The sequence below is a fragment of the Marmota flaviventris genome, chromosome 11 (genome assembly GCF_047511675.1).
Source record: "Marmota flaviventris isolate mMarFla1 chromosome 11, mMarFla1.hap1, whole genome shotgun sequence".
NCBI classification, from domain to species: domain Eukaryota; kingdom Metazoa; phylum Chordata; class Mammalia; order Rodentia; family Sciuridae; genus Marmota; species Marmota flaviventris.
The window spans coordinates 108,071,777-108,095,008 of NC_092508.1; the positions used below are offsets into that span (position 1 = coordinate 108,071,777).

General features: G+C 37.4%; 1 protein-coding gene across 1 annotated transcript in view; it reads right to left on the reverse strand.

Annotated features, from left to right (window-relative positions):
- Positions 1–3,974, reverse strand: part of Dpp10 (dipeptidyl peptidase like 10) — a 623,123-nt gene extending 619,149 nt beyond the window's left edge. The window contains exon 1 of the mRNA XM_027954025.2: positions 3,903–3,974. Coding sequence (XP_027809826.2) covers positions 3,903–3,974 — 72 coding nt within the window. The remainder of the gene's footprint in view (positions 1–3,902) is intronic.
- Between the last annotated feature and the right edge of the window lie 19,258 nt (positions 3,975–23,232).

Consider the following 23,232-nt stretch of genomic DNA (forward strand, 5'->3'; position numbering starts at 1 on the left):
TAGGGCTCCTTCCATTTTGTTTGTTTTTGTTTTTTTTATTTCTGTGTATGGGGTGTATTGTTTTGTTTTTGGAGCTGAGATGACAAGCCAAGTACTTTAGGCAATATTTTTCCCCATTTGATTCAGCAGAAGGCTGCCACCTGGTGGAAATATGAGTAAATTCTAAAGTTACTCTCCTGACTAAAAAAAAAAATGTATTCAATTAACAAACCTTGAGAATCTCATCATCTCCAGAGGCAAGTGACACAAAGACTAAAAAATTTTTCTAAAAACTTCCTAGATGCTTATGAGAATCAATATAGTTCATTTTTTATTGTTTAGATCAATAGAGGAGATATTAACTTTAAAATTAATAAAGTACTTGACTAAATTTTCAAAAGCTATCATTTACACTTACAGTTGAAGATTTAAACAAATTCTTTATCCATTTTCCATTGAAGGTAATGGGCACACACACACACACTCATGTACAATTTTCAAATTGTGCAAATAGTCTCTCTTCCTATAATAGGAATATGTTAGTCGGTGATTGTGCAGAAATTAGGAGATGAGGCTTCAGACTTAAAGGAGCTCTAAGTCTAATTCCATGACCTCCATCACTTCTGAAGATAAGTTTGGTCAAACTTCTTGATTTCTATAATCTTCTCTATTCTTATTTTTATAATGGAAATAGCAACAGGCTGTGCCTCAAAAAGTTGATCTGAGACTCAAAAAGAAAATTGCATTCAATATATGTTTTCTTATCCAACCCCAAGAACAGTAGTCTACGCATGACAAACGATCAGGAGGTGATTGTTTTCAAATAATAAATTACAACTAGTCATTTAAGATTTTTTGATTCCTCAGTGTAAAGTGAGGTATTGATTGTGTTAAGTGGAAATGACTGCATCTGCCTATGTCAAAGCATTTATTTTTAGATATTTAATAAAAGTAGAATATTATAAAAACCATGAAAATAACTGTTGTAACCATTTGTTTAATCAATGAAACTCTAAGATTACTAACATGATGAATTTTTTTTCTAATAGTTCAGAATATTAAGAGAACATTTAATAGTTCAGAATGTTAAGAGAATATTTAGTAGTTCAGAATATTAAGAGAATATTTAAAAACCAGACAGATTTCTGGGTACAGGAGTCTCTGATCATGGTACCCTGTGATAGAGGGAACAGATAAGATGAAACAGGAGGCCAAACCTCCTGAAGAAGTATAACAGTAAGCAAATTATATGACTCATAATCATTTTTGCTTAAAAAATACTATGGATTTCCATTGTGCTAAATGGTATTTGATGGCCTCCAGGCAAGGCATTTTTTTGAGGTTTATAAAAATCTCTATCATGGAAACTGAAAGACTTTTTTGGCAACATTCAAAAGTTTAAATCATTCCAAATCAATACATCGTGAATGATTAGCTGAAGCACGCCCCCTGTTTAACCACTAGGTACAATTTCATAAAGGTACATCTTAAATTAACTTTGTGAATATTCTTTTTAATTATCATAAAAGCTAGCAAAATTAATCATATTTTTGGAGAGGGATTGTATCTAGTAATGCATGAAAGTTGTGTGGCAATTGCAGAATTAAACCATAATGACTAATTCTGTTCATAAAATCTTAGTGAGCCTAACAAAAAGTGGTTTAAGTATTCACAGAAAACATCTACATTATATGATGATCATTTCACATGTCAATCTTTGGACAAAAGAATATCCTAGACATAACAATTTCCTAGGAATTTTGAAAAAAGTCTCACAGGGATACTGCTATGTATATTTCTGTGGGACTTTCTTTCCTTGGCAAAATCTATCTCTTGAATTTTAACAAATTTAAAATGCATACCACTGACATATTGAAATCATGTAGACACTCAGAAAAAATCACTTTAAAATGCTCAATTAAAACAGGATTTATGCAGATGGCCACTCCCTGAATATTTGAAGTGGCCATAAAAATGTGCATACTAACAAGGAAAATGGATTCAAGCTTGAACCTATCTCATCCTGTGAATTTTAAGTAACAGATTAGTAGTGACAAAAGGATTTCCTGTGCATACACAACGTGTCCACTATTTACATATACATTCATAGCTTCTGTGTTCTCTGCTTTGCCTCTTCCTCCCCACCTCCATCACTGAACTGTTTGCAGCACCTCAAGTAACCAGCTGGTGTCACAGGTTAGTGAGCAAAGATTTCATGTGGGGACTCTCACCTGACTAATCGTTCTTATTGGTAGCATCATTCCAAGAGCAGTAGAGAGGCTCAGTGGCTTGTTAATGAAATTTAAGGCTGTCAGCCTGAAAAAGGATCCATGCTCCTCTACTGAAATTATTTTTATGCATCAGCTAACCAGTTTTTATATTGTAATGTGTGCCAGGATGGGGGGGGGGAGACTGTAAGAGGAAGAAACATTATAATACAATGTTTTAATATTTTCACACTTATCTAAGGATATGGAGCAAAGAGAACGTTCAAGAACATAAACACTTTGTAAAAACTGAAACATTCAACCACATAAACCGAGAGGGATCTTTAAGGCATTGAATAATCTCCACCACCTGTGTGAAACATATGTGAGGGAAATGAGAAGGGGAGGAAAGAGGAGAAAAGAGACCACAAGCCAGGAGAGATGACCAAGACTGGAATATTAATAACAGCATTCCTGGCATTGCTTCCTTTGCCTTGCCGCCACTCCTGGGCGATTTGGACAGCTCCCTTAACATGCTCTTCAGTGCTTAGAATACACCAAGAACCCAGCTGCTGCTGAAGTCTAGCTGTTTGCACCCCCTGGCACCCCACTTCTGGTGATGAACTGGGAGTGTCTCTGCCGGGAACGCCTCCAGCAGCCCTCGACAGTGCGCTCCGGGCAAAGAGCCCTGTCTCTGATACTCCAATGCCTGCCTGGGTCCTCCAGCTCCTTAGTTCTGCGCTGACCTAAGCGCGGCTTTCTCTGTCCAATTCTAATTGATGTTAACGTGACCGCACCTTCAGTGGGCTCATCATAGCCTCCCCTCTCCTAGCCAAAGCATCTCAGCGCTCCCGACCTTCCAACTTTGGGAAAAAGCGTCACTGAACTCCTGAATCGCCCCCAATTCAGGAAAAGAGACGAGATGGGGATCCACCATACTCTTATGGTTCAGATCCCTAAAATCGAAACAAAAAGGGGTGGTGGGTGTGGAGGGACGGAAAAGGGACAGAAATAACCCTCAGCCAACACAAGGCACCTCATCTCTGCAGACACAACACGTCTGGACCCAAGAAATCACTAGTCAGTGCCTTCCCGGCTCCCATTAATGATAAATGCCTTTCTGGTCCCCAAGCCCGGTTCTACTCAGCAGACTACAGATGCTGGGTACACCCTCTTCTCCCATCCAGTCTCCCCCCACGACCCCAGTCGCTGTCTTTTCAAAAGAATATACAAAGGAAAGAAAAAACTCTGTCGGCCTAAAGGTCATTTGCTACTTGGGTCGCTTTGACCAGTGCGCGTTTTGGGCTACAGCAAGACCGGGCTCGAACCCTGCAAGTGGTCTTCTCCCGGAGCGCGGCAGATTCATTCAGCGTGTGTTAATAGAAGCCAAGAATCCTGATTCCAATGGACCGGTCCACCTCTCCCTCCCATGGTGGACCGCCCGCAGAGGATCCCCAGGGCACCCCCAGCCTTTACCTCTCTTCCCCCTTCCCCGCGGCTCTCCACCTTGCGCATCCTCTCGCCGGGCCCCAAAGCGCACTCAGAAGCGCTAACTTCCTGCTGAGTCCATGGATGAGCAAAGGAGAGCCTGGAACTGGGGCGGGGGGAGGGTGGGGAGAAGGAGGCGTGGGAGCCAAGCCGTGGAGGAGAGGAGGGGGGAGAGCGGACTGAAGCCACCCCTCCTGGGAGGGCCTGGTCCCAGCTGCCAACTCTCACCTGGTCCACCGGCTGCGCCTGGCTTGTCCTCGCCCCCGGGGTGGGCTGCTGCTCCTGCTTCATGGCTGTCATCGCCGGCGGCCCGCTTTGGAGCTCACTTCCTTGCGGGCACTTCAGACTCAGGGACCGTCACTTGGCAGCGATCGCATGTCACAGGCGCCCGTCGCTCTCCGAATTGGCGGAAGGGAAAGCGGCAGCGATGGGGTTGGGGGGAGGGGAGTGATGGGAAGGGGGAGAAGAGCGGCAGCAGGCAGGCTTCCCCTTGCAGGATCCCTCTTTCGGCTACCGCAGACCCTCTAACTCCCCACTCCCCCCGCCCCCCACCACCGGAAAGCGTAGAGACCAGACACTACCAAGTGGCAAGTTAGTGGAGCGGCGAGCGGCTGGCTTCCAGCACCTGACCGCGCTGGAGCGATGTCTCGCAGCGCCGGAGGAGCCCGTCTTGCATTCTACCGCAGTCCGCTTCCCCCTCCCGCAAAGCAGCCCGCCCTTGGGGGCCCCCAGCGCCTGGCTCAGCGCGCCAGGTGGAGCAGCCCAGCGCTGCGCTCCAGCATCTCCCGAGCAACCGCAACGCGGGAGAAAGCCCTGTGCGGCGCGCGAGCTCCCCACTCGTGTAGCCGAGGCTGCCGGGCTCTGCGGGCTCCCCTAGCCCCTCCGCCCCCCCACCCCGCGGGTTCCTACTAAAACCCGGAGAAGCGGAGTGAGCCCGTGCAAAGCCCTTGGTGGCTCCAGAGCTGCCACTGGGCATGCTCTGGTGCTCCTAGAAGGCAGGGGGCAACCGGAGACAGGGGCTTGGAGCCCCACTGGTAGCGTGCAACACCTGTCAGGATCTAGGAGGGTGGTCCCAGATCAAGACCTGAGCTCCTGCCCCTCCTGATTTGGGGCAGTGGACATTCTTTAGCCTCTCTCCTGGATTTCCCAGATGGCTAGCTGCCTAGTTAATGCCAGTGAAATTCCTAAAGATTGGCTAAAATTGTCCTTAATGATAACCTGATACTTAGAAGAAAAAAAAAAAATCCTGGAAACATGTAGAAAACCCTTTAGATTTTAAGTTCTTCAGATCAACATAACCTTCTCCCAAAGTATGTTTATTGGGCATCTACCATGTGCCAAACATACTTTAAAGGCTGAGGAAAGAGACCAGGGAAAGAGAGTAAGAAGCCAACCCTACCAAAACCCCTGACTGAAGGGAACTAACTTCATAGCATAGCATCTGGGAGCCTGGAGCAAGAATATAAATCAAAGAGTCAGCATAGCTCTTTGGAAGTGAAATATCTGTGAGTACAATAGACAAAGTTCACTAATGTCATCCTGACCCAGTAGGACATGGTTCCTCCAAGGCTTTCCCTTGGGTACTAGGAAGGATATGCAGTAGGCAGATGGATCATAAGCAGCCCTTCAGTCTCAGCTACAGGCTTCTGGAGATTGCTCAGTGGAGAAAAGTCAGGAAGGAGTCCAGATGTTGTTGAATTCAACACAAGTGTTGTGATGCAGTCCCAGAGCAAAGAACTGAGAATATGGAGAGTGGTGCAGGATAGCCTGGAGTTAGGTATCCTTATCTAAGGATTGATTCTCTTCTTGTCTAAGTTATTCAGTGCAAGAACTAACCTGACAGCTGACAGGGCTATTGTAGAATGGTAAAGGTGGTGCTGCAGCCTTGTCAAATCCTAAAACACGAATTATCATGATTGTGGTAAACATTAACTGTATCAATAACTCCATCAAAATACACTTTTTAAAAATAAATACATCAGTGATCACCAGTAGGAAATCTAATCTCCATAAAGGGGAGAACTTACTTTTCAAAAATGTGTACTCCAGGCCATATTGTGACTACTAAATAGAAATAACTTTGCTAGTTCTAAAGATATCAAGCAAAAATTTAAAAAAAAAATAACAAGGCCCTGGTAAAATAGCTATTTGGCAGTTTATCCAGTAAACCTGACTATAAAGATTTCACAAGAAATTTGAGGGACAGGGAGGGAGGAAAGGAAATGTGTTATTAGAAAATGTTTTCATCTTTACATTTTGTTCTTCATTTGTTATTTTGGCATAGTCATCATTTTTAATTTTGGACAATCTGTTTGACTTAAAGGCATTTAGTTTATGATGGTTATTTCAGTCAAACAGGACAAGTACATACTAGAGGGAATTATCCTTATTCTATTTAAGATTACTTATTTGATTCAATTCAGTGATTGAACTTTCATCCATTTTCAGTATTCAGTATAAAATTACTTTGGTTACAAATCAAGACATAAGTTGTTAGATGTGTCACTTGCAGTGTGTGTGTGTGTGTGTGTGTGTGTGAGTGAAAGAGAGACACAGAGAGAATGTTTTTTAAAGAAGGCTTTTCTGAGTCTTCATCTTTTGAGTGAGTTGTTACGTGTTCAAGCTAAGAACATTAATTTTTAGCTCTTGAGATTTAGGTTAAGGGCACTAATTAAAATGTAATCAGATAATAAACTGATTTTTTTCCAATTTAAATATTCTGGGTTTTTTTTTTTTTTTTGATACACTTAAATTACAATGTTAGATTTTTCAACTTTCTTTCCAACTTAATTTCTTATTTAGGAAAAAAAATCCAAAATTTCCAAGAAAAATATAGGAATACTTACACTTCAAGTGAAAATGTTTGCAGTTATATTTTATATGGTTGTTGAATTTGGTATTATTAAAGAGAAAACAAAGACACCACTTTGCAATTAAATGTCTACAAGATTTTAAAACTACTCACATGAATTCGGCCCTCATTCAGAGAATACAAGAAACACTTATACAAGACTAGGTGTTAGAAGATGGCTACTGTTGCTCCTTTGGGCATGGAACTAAGGGCCACAGCAAAGTCATTTATCTCTTGTCTCCACTTTCTTTCCTGTTAAAATTAAAATGTTTAGACTACATGACCATTAAGATCACTTCTATCTCTAAATTTCTATGATTGTATATTGATTTTATAAGCCAAAAGACTATCCTCTGAATAATAAATTATTTGTATATGCTTAAAACTTACTGAGAGAGTCAATTTAAGTGCTTAGAAAAATACAAAAAGTCAATAGATGAGTTAATTATCTCACAAAGGATCCTTAACATCCACCAAATTTCCCCCATGCTCTCTCATTATACACAAGTGCATAGTAATGATTTTATCTTGTATATATTTTTAAGATTCAGAAAACTAAAATTAAAAATTAATTTGCAAGGTATTTCTAAAAATGAAAAATTCTATTTAAAGACAGTTTTATAGAAGTTTATAGATTTAGAGTATATTTGAGTAGCTAACTCATTGGCAACCTTATATTTCATAAAATAATGGAAAAGGCAGTTTTTCTATAGTTCTCATGGAATGGAATCAGATTTTTACAACTGAAAAAAAGGTTTTAGATTGCCTAGTGAAATTCTCTCTATTTAGGGTTAGAAAGGTCTTGAAACATGTGACCATTTTATTCAAACTGTCTTGTAAGGATTCAGCTCCACCACTTCCTTTTGAAAACTGAATTACCACACATTCCAGTTTCCTGTTCCAATGTAGACATAACTTTCAGTGCTGCTTCCTCAATGTATTTTTTTTGTGTTTGTGAAGTCTTAAAAACCTTCTCACATACAGTATAGTGACCATCTACAATGTCTTTCTTTCCTTGATATCTGATGCCTTAAAAGTAAGATGTGAATGCAATACGTCTTGTTTTACCTAGAAATATTAAGGTGAATAATTAAGGATAGATTATGAAATTTAGGTAAAGACTGAACCAATTCAAGATTACCATTAAAATATTTCAGCATCCATGGCAAACATAGATTGTTCCAGACAGATACAGGTCATAGGTGCTGTATTCAATCTTCTGTATCAAATTGTAGACATAGCAACAAAAAACAAAATTTACTCTCTAACAACAACCATGTAACAAATAAGGTCAGGTTAAACTCTGATATGTCAGAGAAAAAAAAAAAAAGCCCCTTGAAATTTTGTGAAGCAGGGTAGCCTTTAGAGACAAAGTACTTCAATTTTTAGATAAATTAGGTGGTAAGACAAAGGGGACTCTATATGAGGCCAGTGGCCTGGAATCTCTCACTCACTTTTTCCTTCTCTTTTTTTTTTTTTTTTTTTTTTTTTTTTGAGGTAAATCTGCAGTGTCATGTAAAGGCCACCTTGGTAGGGATTTCCCTGTCATTAACCAGTCCTACATTGAGAATCTATAATGAGCGCAGCATCAGAAAGACAGGGTTCAGGAGCTGCGCCTTCAGAGACCTGGCCTGAAATCTGCCCAATTAGCTCTTTGCAGATGAAGAAACAGCTCTAGTTCACACCTTCTGCTATCATTTGGTTTCGATTTATAAATCACCTCTTCTCACCTCAATCGGCTTCTCAAATTCCCCAAAGTACACATCCTGTCCTTGGGCAGAAAACCAGTACAGTGAGCAATACTTGGAAACAAGCTACCTATCCAAAGCTTTAGTCAGTAAACTCTATCAGATGTTTGTTTTAAAAGTGAAAAAGAAACCAGAAAGAAAGCACTACATGTTTCAGTGATATCTATGTACGCTGTTCACACTGTCCTGAGATTTTTTTGGCATTAACTAAACTTTTTGTCAGTCTCTGTCTACGTCAGGAAGACTTTTCTGTTATAAAAATTCATAGCCCAATTATGATCTCTGGTGGAAGCAGACAGAGTTGCAATATCCTGAGAGCCATTCTTGCTGCTCACTGGAGACCTGAGGATATTGACAAACTGCTAGTTCATACGGGTTCCAGTGTTGTAGAGTCTCCTTGGATGCTATATTTACACACCTCACGTGCTCCTTTCACCTCACAGCCTTCTATGACATATATGAGGGCACTGAGACAATAAAACAACACAGATGGTTTTTTTCCACGTATGATTTTTTTCTCTCTTCGTACAGCTGAATCAATAACAACAAAATGACTTGAGAATGTGAGAAATTTCCTGGCTATTATTATTTTTACTCATTAGATGTTCAACAAAGAACTTGCAATTATTTGTTTTACTTTATAAAACAGTAATAATTTAATAAATTAGTTTTGTTGATGTAAGGGGGAAAAAAGACCTTTTTATCCCTTCCTGTTCATGCAATTTTTTTTCTGATCTTCTTGTCCTTAGACATAAAATAAAGTTTTCTGAGTCAGCATCTGTCTGCAAATGACAGAAGGTTTGTTAGATATGAAAAAGTAGTTAGAAACATTGGCATAACATTTGGTGTTTTCAGATAATGAGTCTGTCTTTGATGAATAAAATTCTCTGAACCTGGTATTTCTCGTTTCCATAAACAAGTCTAGTTTTTCTAAGGATTCAAACTCATCTTCTTCCCTTTGCCCTTGGAAAGTGCATAAAGCTGAGCATTCTCAAACATTCAGAGTTTATGGGTTACTTGCCTTCTTTCCTTATGTAATTCCCAGAACAGTGCAAAGCACATTTCCCATTTAAGAAAATCATTTATGCATTGACAGAGAAAAATTCTACTGTGAAATCTTCACCAAGAGGAGAAAGAGGATTTCCATCTTTTGTAACACTTTCACCAGGCTCAAATTTATTTTTAAAGAATTAGTACCAAATTCAGAATGCCCCATGAAGTTTCCTCTTAGAAACAAGAGACCATCTCAGAATGGAATGCAAGGGCCCTAGAGAACTCACTAACATTAAAAGGTCCCTAGAACTTCTCCCCACCAACAGACTTTCTGCAACTGGGAAACATTCTACAGTCTCCAAAGGAAACTTGAGTCCAAGTCCTTGGGTTCTCTGATTGATCCTTTTTTTTTTTTTAAAAGAGAGAGAGAGAGAGAGAGAGAGAGAGAGAGAGAGAGAGAATTTTTTTAATATTTAGTTTTGTAGTTTTAGTGGACACAACATCTTTATTTTATTTTTATGTGGTGCTGAGGATCGAACCCAGCAGCCTGCGCATGCCAGGTGAGCGCGCTACTGCTTGAGCCACATCCCTAGCCCCTCTGACTGATCCTTTAACCACACAGAGTCATCTGTTTAGATTTTACAAATGGAAATTTCAGGACATCATGAGACACAACCTGCATTGGAAGCAGGTACATTAAGATACATCTCTCATTACTACTGATTACTCTTTGGTTCTGTTTACCTGTGAGTCTATATGGGTTACAGGCTAGTGACACAGACTCCTTTTATATTGGTCCATCTACCTATCTCTATGTATGTGGGAGAATAGGGAAATGTTTTAAGTCATTCAATTCTATCTTGCAAATCTGAGCATTTACGAATGTCATGTGTCTTTATTCAAATCAGATAAAAAAGAAAGAGACAAGGTAGAAACAGAGGAAAGAATGAGAGCAGGAAATGCCAAGAGAACTCATTCTGAAGATGTTAGAAATGTTAGTGTGTCTTAAGCCTCATATTTTTTATTGACATCATTGTAATATCATGAAATACTATAAATCCTGTGGGTTAGGTACCAAACATTGTTCCTGCCGTAGGTTATATACTATGTATTTGTATAATTTTAGAATGCACATTCCAAATTTTTACTTCCTCATTTCCCAATAGGTGACTTATACTTGAAAAATCTTGATTAATTTTTCAGTCTACCTTTTCTCGTACATTTTATCATTTGTTATACTTAACAATTAGTATTAGTGGAAGAGGTGAACAGAATCTAACAAATATGATTATATTCATACAAACTGATGATTAGAAAAACATCCTTTACACATATTTTAAGTATGCATGTTTATCTGATTTATTTGGTTTAGGAACACATGCCAAAAATGCCAAAAAAAAAAAAAAAAAGAAGAAGGTAAGAAGAATTTTGGTATGTTTGGTAGAATATACAATACAGAAAAAAAAATCTTATAGAAAGAAAGCAAACATTGAACCTTTCACTTAAAATAATAAAGCAAATAAGAATCACTTAGGAGGAGGGGAAGAGAGGCAAGCATTCCTATACAGTTTAAGTCTGACGCTCAAAATAAGAACTTCAAAAACAGTAAAATTAGGCTTGGCATACTTTCTTTAAAATGTAATGTTATTTTGGGAAGATAGGCTGCAGTGATGCCAGCATGGGTTTAGGCTAGATAGAGAATGAGATATCAACTACAAAAACATAAATTTTACAATTCGAGATAACAAGATACCTTTACAAATCTCTAAATACCCAAAGCTACACATGCTTTATATCTATGTAGGAAGAAACAGAATGATGCAGCAAGCCAAATGACATACCTAACAATTCTAAAATATTCCAGAGCTCCAAGGAGTCAATGAGGATTCACAAGAAAGTACAGTGGCCTGATTTATGAGAATCCAGTGGTTGCAGGAGAGGTTTTTGCCTTTTGACAGTGAGCGAAAGGGGCACCAGTGGGAGTCAGTGTTCCCTTGGTGTCTTGCATAAGGATGCTTTTCACTCTTTCCCCACCTCCACACCAAGAGGAACTCATTCATTCTTTTACTATTATAAAATTTTAGTGAAACGTAAGCACACTTATTCATTTAAATATTTCATGACTATTTTCACACTATGATTATAATGTCAGTGCTCATATAACCTGTATAGTATAAAATATGTACTGCCTCAAACCTGATGTCTGCCAAATCCCACCAATGGCAAAAAAGTCTGCCATAAAGTGCATGCTCAAAAGTGTTTCAGAACTGAAACATACAAACTTAAAATAAATAAAGGGCATTAAGAAAACCATATAATATATGAAAGAATAATATTTATCAGAATTAGAAAAAGAGGTATAGCTCAAGAAAGAATTAGAAACAAAAGAAACATTAGATTAGAAAGAAAAATAATCTAGAAGGAACATAAGAAAAAATAAACATAAAATTTATGCAAGGGGATCAAAATAGAAAGGAAAAAGAAATCTAAATCACCAAAACCAAAAGGAGGAAAATAAAAAGGGGTTACAAGAAAATGTGACACGAATTATAAAAGACAAAGAAGGTCCAACATAAAGGATTTTAGAGTTCCTGAGTAAAGGATCAAAGCAAGGTGGAAAAACAAATACCACAGCTATAAATCAAGAAAGCAATCCCAAAAATGAAAAAAAAAATATTTAAAAAATCACATAGTGTAGTAGAGGATATTAATACACCACACTCAACAAGAAATAAAAATAAATGATCTTGAAGAGAAAAAAGAATTATTTTGATCATGTAAGGTTAAAAGAACTTTTGATTTACAAACCAAGATATATTAACTTATCATTAGACTTTTGTACACAAGCACTTATTTAGAGGGAATAATGAAGTGACATATTTAAAATATTCTTAGAAAATGTAGGCTACGAAATTGTATACAGTAAAACTAAACTTCACGTGCAAAAGTCATAAATGGATGGTTATCAATATAACCATTTAAGAAATGTTATTCTAATGTTCCCTTTTAAAATAATCTAGTAAAGAGAGCTTTAGAAAACTAAATGACTGAAGTATCACTGTTAGAATAAAAATATAAAAAATGATAAATATATATAATTTTGAATGTTTTAGTAGTCATCTGAAAAGAATTTAAAATAATGGGATATTTTATTTAACCAATATTTGAAGATATTATTATTTGGCTATATTTATATGAAATTTTACCTGAGATATTTTATAATATTTAGTAATTTTACAAGATCCAGTGCATATTCTTACTTGAAACACATACCAATTTATCTTAGCCATATTTCTTTCTTTCTTTCTTCTTCTTTTTTTTTTTTTTTTTTTTTTTGTAATGGGGGTTGAACTCAGAGGCACTCAACCACTGAGCCACATCCCCACCCATTTTGGTATTTTATTGAGAGACAAAGTCTCACTGAGTTGCTTAGCAGCTTACTGTTGTTGAAGCTGCCTCAGCCTCCCCAGCCACTGGCATGTGCCTTCATGACCAACTAGACTAGCCATAATTCAATTGCCCAGTACTACACATGACTAATAGTTACTATGGACAGCAAGGGCGTAGAGAGAAATGAGCATAAAGATTATGGTGTGTTAAATATTAGATGGGAATGAGTGCATAATAACTATGTGATCTAACAATGTAGACTTAGCAAGACAACCCCCCTCAAATGAAGAATGAGAATAGTATATGTAAAATAAAACCTATATTTTCTTTTTTATTATTATTGATTTATTTATTTTAATTAGGTATATATGACAGTAGAATGCATATTGATTCATTGTATACAATTGTAGACAACTTTTCATTTCCCTGTAGCATTGCACGATATGTGCAGTCATACATGTACCTATGGTAATGATGTTCATCTCATTCCTCCCTCTTCCTGCCCAATGCCCCCTTCCCACCCCTTTTTCTCCTTTGCCCAATCAATGTTCCTTTGTTTTTTCCATGCCCCCATCCCCCTGATTATGGATCAGCATCCACTTATCAGAGAGAACATTTGACCTTTGGTTTGGTGGATTGGCGTATTTCCCTTAGCATGATATTCTCCAATTCCACCCATATACCTGCAAGTGCCATAATTTTATTCTCTTTTAAGGCTCAGTAATATTCCACTGTGTATATATTCCACAGTTTTGTTTTTTTTTTATCTATTTGTCTACTGAAGAGCATCTCATTTCCTTCCACAGTTTAGCTATTGTGAATTGAGCTGCTATAAATACTGATGTGGCTATGTCACTATAGTATGCAGCTTTTAAGTCCTTTTTGTATAGACCAAGGAGTGGGATAGCTAGGTCAAATTGTGGTTCCATTCCAAGTTTTTTAAGGAATATCCATACTGCTTTCCAGAGTGGTTGCACCAATTTACAGTCCCACCAGCAATGTATGAATGTGTTGTTTGTATTCTGATAACTGCCATTCTGACTGGAGTAAAATGAAATCTTAGAGTAGTTTTGATTTGCATTTCCCTAATTACTAGAGATGTTGAACATTTTTTTATATATTTGTTGGTCAAATGTATATCTTCTTCTGAGAAGTGTCTATTTAGCTCCTTAGCTCATTTATTGATTAAAAATCCATATTTTCAATACTAATGGTAGGTGATGGTAATACTGGTATAGGTATACTTTGCCTATTTTAATGTGTAATATTAGAAAAAGTAAACGACTGACTATGGGAGGTTCAAATTCCCTAATCGCCAATGTTTTAAGAACCAAGATTGTCAGTATGAAAAAAAGGAAGGTACAGATAAAAGAGGTTCATTAAAAATTTGTCCTTAAAATGCATTGAATTGACGATATCATTATCAACTCACACCAAACATACACTACCACTAGCAATGGGGCTGCTTCCCAGATTCTGTGCTAGTTGAATGATAGAGTGCTTGCAACAGGGCACTAAAGCAGTCACCTTCATAGGATTTGTAGGACTCCCCCTTGAACAACTTTGGCTTGAGGACTCCCAAGTTATTTCTTTGAACTGAACTACAACTTCAGACATTTCATATGGACCTCTCTTTTCTTCTTTCTGCCCTTCTCAGTAACCGAGCCTGCATCGCAGCCCAAGAGCTCTCCCTGATTCCACCCTGCCTTTTCTTGGTTTTGTTTTGTTTTTTTTTTTTTTTTTTACAGGCAGTTCCTTCAATAACTATCTTGTGCATCTACTTTTACCTGCTTTTCAGTGCAATTTGGACCAAGGTAGTCTAGAAATGATGATTGATCTAGTTGAAATTAGTTGTCAAATAAAATACAGAGTATCCAACTAAATTTGAGTTTCATATATACATATGTAATTTATACACACACACAAAACACACACAGACACACACACACCAAGGAAAAAAGTATTTGTAGTTTATCTGATATTCCAATTAAATTGGGTGTCCTGTATTTCTATTTGCAAAATTTGCAATCCTAATAGTAATGACTTTCATTTGCATATCCACATTAAAAGAAACCAGGGCTTCTTACAGAAACGGCTGGATCCATATCTAAGATAATAACTATGAGACAACTCTGGAACATTTGGTGTGAACTAGCATGAAAGCTAGCAAAAATTACTAACTTGAGTGGAGGCAAAAATCAACATCCTGCATCCTGCAAAAGGAACTCAGAACTACCTACAATATTGACAAAGTTACTGAAACTGATCAAAGGCCCTTATGTCAACTTAAATGAAGTGTAGAGAAGATAATAATATTGTGCCTTAAGTATACAATCATCAAATCCATCCTGAGGGTAAACTCATCCATGAGTAGACCAAGTATGCACCAGATTCATTTTTAAGGAGAGGAGAAGAAGGAGTTTGCAGGGACAAGGTAGATGACATGTTAATTAAATTACAGATAAAGCACTTATCAATTTGGAAATTGATGACTAAGCTGTAGTGCCTCAGGGTTCATACTAACATGATAAGTCATAAAGAAGTGCAAGAAAATGATTACTATAAAAGTAATGACAGTAGTTATTGGGGGAGAGAGAAAGGCCAGAGCATATGGAGAGACTTCTGGGAGACTAGCAATGTTTTATTCTTTGACTTGAGTAGTAGTTAAAATGGCATTTGCCCTACAATAACTTTGTGCATTTTTTCTAGTGTCTGTATGGCAGTATGTATAAACGTGGCTGTATAACCAATGTGATCCTGCAATCTGTAGACGTGGGAAAAATAAGAATTAATTCCCCATTTGAATCAAATGTATGATATATGATATGTCAAGATCATTGTAATGTTTTGAGCAACCAATAAAAAAATAAATAAAATAAAATAAAAGTTTAAAAAGTGCCTAATAGAATTACTGGCTCTTACTAAACACTCAAAATAAAAGGCAGCTATTAAAGAATATAAAGTAAAAGACAGGTATTACCCTTAGAACAATTTCTTCCAGACTGTTATTTTACAGTGATGGTAAACCTCCAACTCGAAGGGGTCATGCCCTCTCTCCAATGTATGTACAGCTATAAAATTGCTCTACCTTTCCAAAATGTGTTTATGGCACTGAAATAAGAATGGTAACCTTATTGATGCTTTTATAACTCCTCAGAGTTAGCAAACACCAAGGCAGACTAAAGAAGTTGTAAGGAGAAGGGTGCTTATGTTGCAGGAGATCATCAGGGCAAGACTATAAACTCATTTGTATACTGTTAAATATCATATCAACTTAGCCTGCATTTGACAAGATGGAGAAAATTGCAAACTGAGATCTGTTTGTTCTTTTCCAAATTTACTTGCAAAAAGCAATGAGTCCCAGTCCGAGCCCATTCTTTCTTACTGATGGCAAAACTACACAGTCAGAGTGATATAAAGAACAATTAATGCTGTTCTTAGCAGGATTTGTGGTTTTGGGTGACTATGCCTCTTCCCTTTCTGAACTAGGTGACATGCTTTGTTTAAAGGGCAAGAGCCCTCAGTCTGCAATTTTATAGCTAAAAATGGGCTTTCAGCTTGTTACTCAAGCTGAGCTTTAATTACTACAGAAAGATTCCTTTTCTTCATATGACCAAGTTTCCTTCCTATGTAACACCTGCCTTGGCACCATCTGTCTTCACACTGCCAAGTCTTGGCACAGTGAGCTGTGCCTGAGGGTCCAAATGAGGTTTTCCCTTCTGCCAAAAATGCTAAATTTTCTGAAATTTCACATCCCTGAAGACATTCCCTCCAAGTGCACATTCTCTCTACCTTAAACATTTGCAATTTCATTTAGACTCCTCAAAGAAGCTCTCCTGCCCACTCCAGTGAGAAGTGATTTCTTCTGTTTTCCATTCCCAAAGTACTTAATTTCTACTCATGCACTTGTCACATACCATTTATTTCCTCATACCATTAGCTCTCACACTAGCATTCTAACACTCTCTTCACTCCACCACTCTGTTGAGTCCATTCTCAGTTTTGAATGTTTCCTGTGACTAATAAGAACCGGGAAAACAATAATAGCTAACATTTATTGACTGTGTAATGTGCACTAGGCACTGTCTAGTGCTTTTAACATAATAATACTGGGGGGGGGGGGTAGATGCTATCCCTTCCTCCATCCAAAATCAGGAGCACCAAGACTTAAAAGATGAGATTGAAGGTTACCCAAGATTCCACAGTTATTTAGAGGCAGAACAGGGATGTGAACACAGGTAATCCTATTCCTATTATCCCTAATAATGTCTTATCTTAGATCAAAAGCAATAAAGAATATGTGTGTGCTTAATCTATACGTTTCATAGAGTACCCGTTATACTGACTTTTTGCCTGCCTTAAATTACAGTGAAATATAATACTAAAAATGAATTTGTGTGTGTATTGCTACTCAGTAAAAAGCCAATCAATAAAATTGTATAGGTACATAAATCTATCTTAATGCTAGATATATTTTGTATGATCTTTGTCCAATTTATCTAGCATAGAGTATAATTTTTCCTGTTTGTTATAATAAACATATCATAAATTGTGTGGTTCATAAACAACAGAAAATGATTTCTTATAGTTCTGAAGGCTATGAAATTCAAAATCAAGATGTCAGCAAAAATGTGGTCTCTGGTGATAGCCCACTTTATTGTCCATAGATGATACCTTCTGTGTCTTCATATGTGCATAGAGCTCTTTGGAGCTTTGCTCTACAAAAAGCAAACTCAATCCCATTCACACTAATCCCATTCATAAGGGCTCCTCCCTCGTGACCTAATCACCCTTCAAAGGTCCTACTTTGGTGGTTAGGATTATAGAATATGAATTTAGGGAGGACCCAAACATTCAGACTACAGCAGAGGAATATATAGAATTGGTGCTTTTATTTTTTCTCCTGTTATCAAGTTTATCTTTATTGTGGAAATGTGTGGAGAAATTATTTTATAGTATCTCTGAATAGGAGACACAGACATGTATCACACATATCACATACATTTAAGGTATAATCTTACTATTTTCAGTCTACTTTACTTTAGATAAGTAATTGTGCTTTTGTAAATACATTTAAAATAGAAATACAAGATGTCACATGCAACAAAATATTAAGATTTCCATTTGGACACTGAGTAATCCCAGGATGATAGTACAGGGATTCTGAATCTTGAATGTACCTCAGAATCCCCATGCCTACTCCTCAGCTTGAAAAGTCAAATATAGTAGTGTGGAGTCCATAAATTTGAACTTTTAACTATATCCTTGTTAATTTTGAAGTTGGGGATTCAAGGAAAATCCTTCAGGGGAAAAAGGAAGCAACAATTAAACAAGTAAGAGGCTTGAAGTCAGAAAGATTCAAGGGTCATAGATTTAACATTCACTTGCAATGTACTTAACTTCACCAGAGTTCAGTTACCTTTGGCAAAATGCATAATACTGATAGAACATGATGCATACGTTTATGAGAAAATATGTGAAAAGTGGTTTGCTTAGTGTCTGGGGTATAGGAAATGAAAACTTGAGTGTTAGCAAGTAGTGGTAGCAGTGGTTTAGTTTTCATAGTGGTAAAAATGTGTTTTCAACAGCATACATTATTAGGGATTTGCAAATTAAAAGAACAATGAAATATTAACACATGTCTATGAGAATGGCTAAAATGGAAAATACTTGAAGCACCAAATGCTGACCAAAATGTGGAGCAATTGAAACTCTCATTCATTGCTTGTGGGAATGTGCAATGCTATAGCTGCTATGGAAGACAGCTTACAAAGTAAATAAACATACTCTTTCCATCTAAACAGCAATCACTGGTATGTGTTTGAATGAACTAAAAACTTATGTTTAAGCAAAATCCTGTGTAAAGACATTTAAAGCATTGAATACACAATTGCCAATGTTTGGAACCAAGCAAGATGTTCTTTAGAAGGGGAATGGATGGATAAACTTGGTACATCCATACAATGGAATATTATTCACAGCTATAAAGTAATGCCCTACATATGTAGTTATGAAAATGCTTTGAGGAAGCTCAAATATATATCACTAAGTTAAAGAAACCAGTAAGAAAAAGCTATAAACTGTATGATTCCAACTGTATGGCATTCAGAAGAAGGCAAAACTATGGGGACAGTGAAAAGATCTCTGATCCTTAGGAGTTTGAGAAGGGAAACGGATGAGTATGTGGAACGCAGGGGATTCTTGTGAAACTATTCTGTATGCTACTATAATCATGAATGTCATTGAACATTAGTTAAAATTCATAGGATGTAAACCAAAAACAAATAAACAAAAAAAAAAAAACCCTAGATATAAAACACAGAGAGTGAATCCTAATTTAAAACATGGACTTTAGTTAATAATAATGTATTATTATTGGCTCATCAGTTTTGACAAGTATACCACATTAGTGCAAGATATCAATACAGTGCAAGTTGAATATGCGTGTGTGTAAGGCAGGATAAGGTGTATTTGGGAACTATTAGTCAACCTTTTCTAAAAAGCGAACTCAATTACAAATAGAACAAAATGAAACAAAAAGTGTAGGTGTTGCTTGCATGCACAAATAAGAAAACATGATAATGAAGAACAAATACTTGTGTAATCTCAGGCAGAACTGGACCTGAAACAGTGTTTTTATGACCTAGCCATATGAACGCAGACAAATTTTACAACCACTCTGAATCAGTCTCTTCTCTTACAACCTTAGCAACTGCATAGGGTTGTTTTAAATTAAGTTTGATGATATCTATGACCATGCTGTCTAATACAGTAACCATGAGCTACATGTAGTTATTAAGCTCTTGAAATGTGACTATTACAAATTTAGATGTGTTCTAGGTGAATAATACAAAACTAAATTTTGAAAATTTAGTACCAAAAAGAGAAAATATCTAATTAATAATTTTTATTTTGCTAATTAAAATATTATGTTGCATTGAATAAAATATAAAATCAAAACTAATTTCACATGTTTTTACTTTTTTAGTGTGGCTACTAGAAAATTTGAAATTATGTATTTACAAATGTATTTATATATGTCTAAATTTCTGTCATACAGTGCAGGTCTATGAAATTCTTAGCTGTTTCTGGCATATAATTGGCTCTCCAAATGTTAGCACTGTCTTAAGATACTCATCAATTTTCTGGCTTTCTTCTAATGTTCTTTATTTTTTATTATAGTCAAAAATTGTTTTCCATTATCATCTCTTCTCCTGATGTGTTCTAGTCAATAATGAAAGACACTTGAATCCTCTAGGCATCATCTCAGTTCTTCATCTTTTATTACAACTGAACTTCCCCAGTCATTAACTATGGATCCAAGTCCCCTCCAGACCTCCTAATAGCACTTTGCTGGTAGGGTCTTGAGTCTGACCAATGCGCTGTTGTTCTTTCTTCAGTTCCTGAGTTCCCTAATTAGATAGCCATTTTCTTGACTTCTGTGAGGCTTTAATGACAGCATTTTCTTGCTTATACTATGCATTAGTTTTCTGTGTCATTTAATACCTATATGACCTCACAGTTGTCAAGGAGCAGGGATCTAGGCACAGATTAGCAGGGCTTTAGCTTAAGATCTATCAATGCTAAAGGCAGGATGAGGGAAGAATGGGCCTAGGAGCTTACTCAGTTTGGTGACAGTGATAGTTGTGTGCTGGTGGTGGACCCAGACCTCGCACATGCTATGCAGGTACTCTACCACTGCCATAAATCCCCAGCACATACAGTTTGTGTCAGAAATCATTTCCTTGCAACTGGAGGAATGATCACACCAGCTTTTTACTGATTCTTGGCTGGAGGCTGCCCTCAGGTCCTAGAGGCCACCCACTGTTACTCTCTGCCATGTGACACAGTTCAGAGGCAATTCACAGCAGGCTGCTTGCTTCCTCAAAGTCAACAGGAGAATCTCTCATTCTTGTTTGCTAAAAAGGAGTCTAATACAATGTAATTTAAAAAAAAAAGAGAGTGAATCCCATCTTCTTTGCCAGACTCTGCTGGCTGGAAGCAGGTCACGGGTTCTGGCTGCATTCAAGAGGAGGGGTTTACACATTGGCCATCATCTTTGCTTCTCTGTATGTGTGTTTGTCACTTCCCTCTTTTCATGTCTGGTTTTCTGCCTTTTATACTCCTCCTCGCTTTTTCTCTGGCTCAGACAATATAAGATGGTTGCTCTGTCTCTTAACACCTGTCACCCAGGTAGATGCCCTCTCAGGCAACTACTCTTAGCTTTCCAGGTGTGCACTGTTGGCTTGGAATTCTTTCTCTCTTCCTCTCTTCTCCCCTCCCTTCCTACTCCAACCCCACTCAATTTTCTTCCTTCCTGTTTATTTTGTCTTCTGATATACAGATGATCTTTGACTCAGAGTGGGGTCGCATCCAAATAAATCTAAGCTAATTGAAAAATACTGGGAATCAAAAATGCATTTAATACCAATCATAATGTCTTGGCCTAGCCTACCTTGAACATGCCCAGAACACTTACATTAGTCTGCAGTTGGGCAGAGTCATCTAATACAAAGCCCATTTTATAATAAATTGTTGAATACTTCATACAATTTATTGAATACTATACTATTGTGCAAAGCAAAATTGTTGGATGAGCATACTTTTGTACCATCATACAGTTAAAAAAAAGAAAAATTATAAATTCATAAATGCAACCACTGTAAGTCAGGGACTTTTTTTTCCCCCCTCTCTCGCTACACCTTTCTTTGATTGTTTGCATTCGAATATGAACAAACTTAAAAATAATCACAAACCTTCTGATCACAAATCAAAGGGTCACTAATGCTAAATTCCCCTCCCTATTTCCTCAGGGATTCCTTTGGAATAGCTGAATAATCTTCAAGTATAAACAACTATCAATACTGGGCAAGCTACAAAAAGTCACTACCTGAAAGCACTGGCAAGTGACAAAAGCAGTCAGCCCTGGAGGAGAGTCATTGCATGGGAGAAGGGAACAGCATTGGTGCATTTACATCTTTCACCATGTCCAGCCAGAGGAAAGGTTTTAGCCTGCATCTTGCGGAGTGGTTTTAAAACAGTCACACAAAATTTTAAATTCTGTCTAATTTTCTGGTTAAACCATGAACTATAAATACCAAGGAAGATTTCTAAATGAGTGAGAAGTAGGTGGGGGCTGGGGACACAGCTCAGTGGTATGGTGCTTGCCTCACATGTGCAAAGCCCTGGGTTCAGTCCCCCATACTTAAATTTTTTTTTTCTCATAAATGTTTCTTGTATTTAAAAAAGAATCAGGATTACAATTCCAGGAAAAAAGAAATTCAGCCCTTAACCATTTTACATAACAAAAACTATGCAATACCTTGCTCTGCATATTAACCTGTATTTGAGGAGGGAATAGTCTTCTATCCACATGAGATTAGCTTAAAATCAAGTTAAAATTCATAGTAAAGAGAAAGTCTAGAAAGGGGAAGTTAGTCATTCTCCCACCAGAAGTATGGATCAGAATAAGATTGGCTCCTCCCAGGATAGTATTGTTTTATTTTCTCTGTATATATTTTAAGAGAATATTTCATTTTCAAGTTCCAGGAATTGTGTGGTAGTGATAATGGAGGGAGTTTCCTATCTTCATGTAAGTAATTGAGTGAGCCAAGCAAAAGTTTATATTTAAAAGTTTCACTGCTCTGAGTGTTGAAAAATTAACCAAGTGAATTTACCCTTCTACTCTATGCTATACATAGCCCTGATGATTTTCTAACATAGTGCAACATAAATGGTATCACCTTGAAGGGTGTACGCATTTTTCTCATCTTTTTTTTTTTTTTTTTTTTGTAATATTAAGAGGATATCTGGGATGCGGTTGTGAGAATCAGACTATACCCATGAGACTACGTGATGATCTGGCTAAAGGAATCTATCAACTGGCAGAAGCTACATCTGAGAACTGTTCTGCTGTCTGCTAGTAGTGGGATAAGGACAGGATTAGATGTGCTGTTGAGCCATTGGGTGTCTGGAGAGACTGATCATCCCATGATGCCACCATTTCATGATGCTTCTTACCTTGAGGTGATTAGATCATACAAATAAACTGATATTCTAAAGACTAAATTTTGTTGGGGGGGCATGGCCAGGATCAAGTCTGTTGGGCTCTATAATACATTTGGCCATTGAGAATCCCAGTACATATTTAAGTTCCCCATTCTTTCTCTAGCATGAACTGCATGACAGAATTTATAGCCTTGTGGAAATTACTCCACTTCTTGAATAGTAAGTGTCCTATCCACTGATCAGATCCATCCATTTTCTCCCATTGATTTTGCCTCATATTTTAGGAATCTTTCAATCAGGTCTATTCTATGTAGGCATGCTGCAATACCTTTAAAATCTCCTTAGCCTGGGGATTGTCATTGCTATTGTTGTTTTAATAATCCCAATAAACCAACACTTCCAGCTGCCTATATATTTTCTTCGGTTTCATAACTAATGCTTCAACATCCAGGCTTGGAAAGGGTCTACAGTTCACTTGCCCAGCCATGGGTGAGAAATGGGCTGTATCAGTAGGCTTAGTCGATGCATCCTCCTGCTTTAATTTGATTCTCTAATTTATCCATGGCCT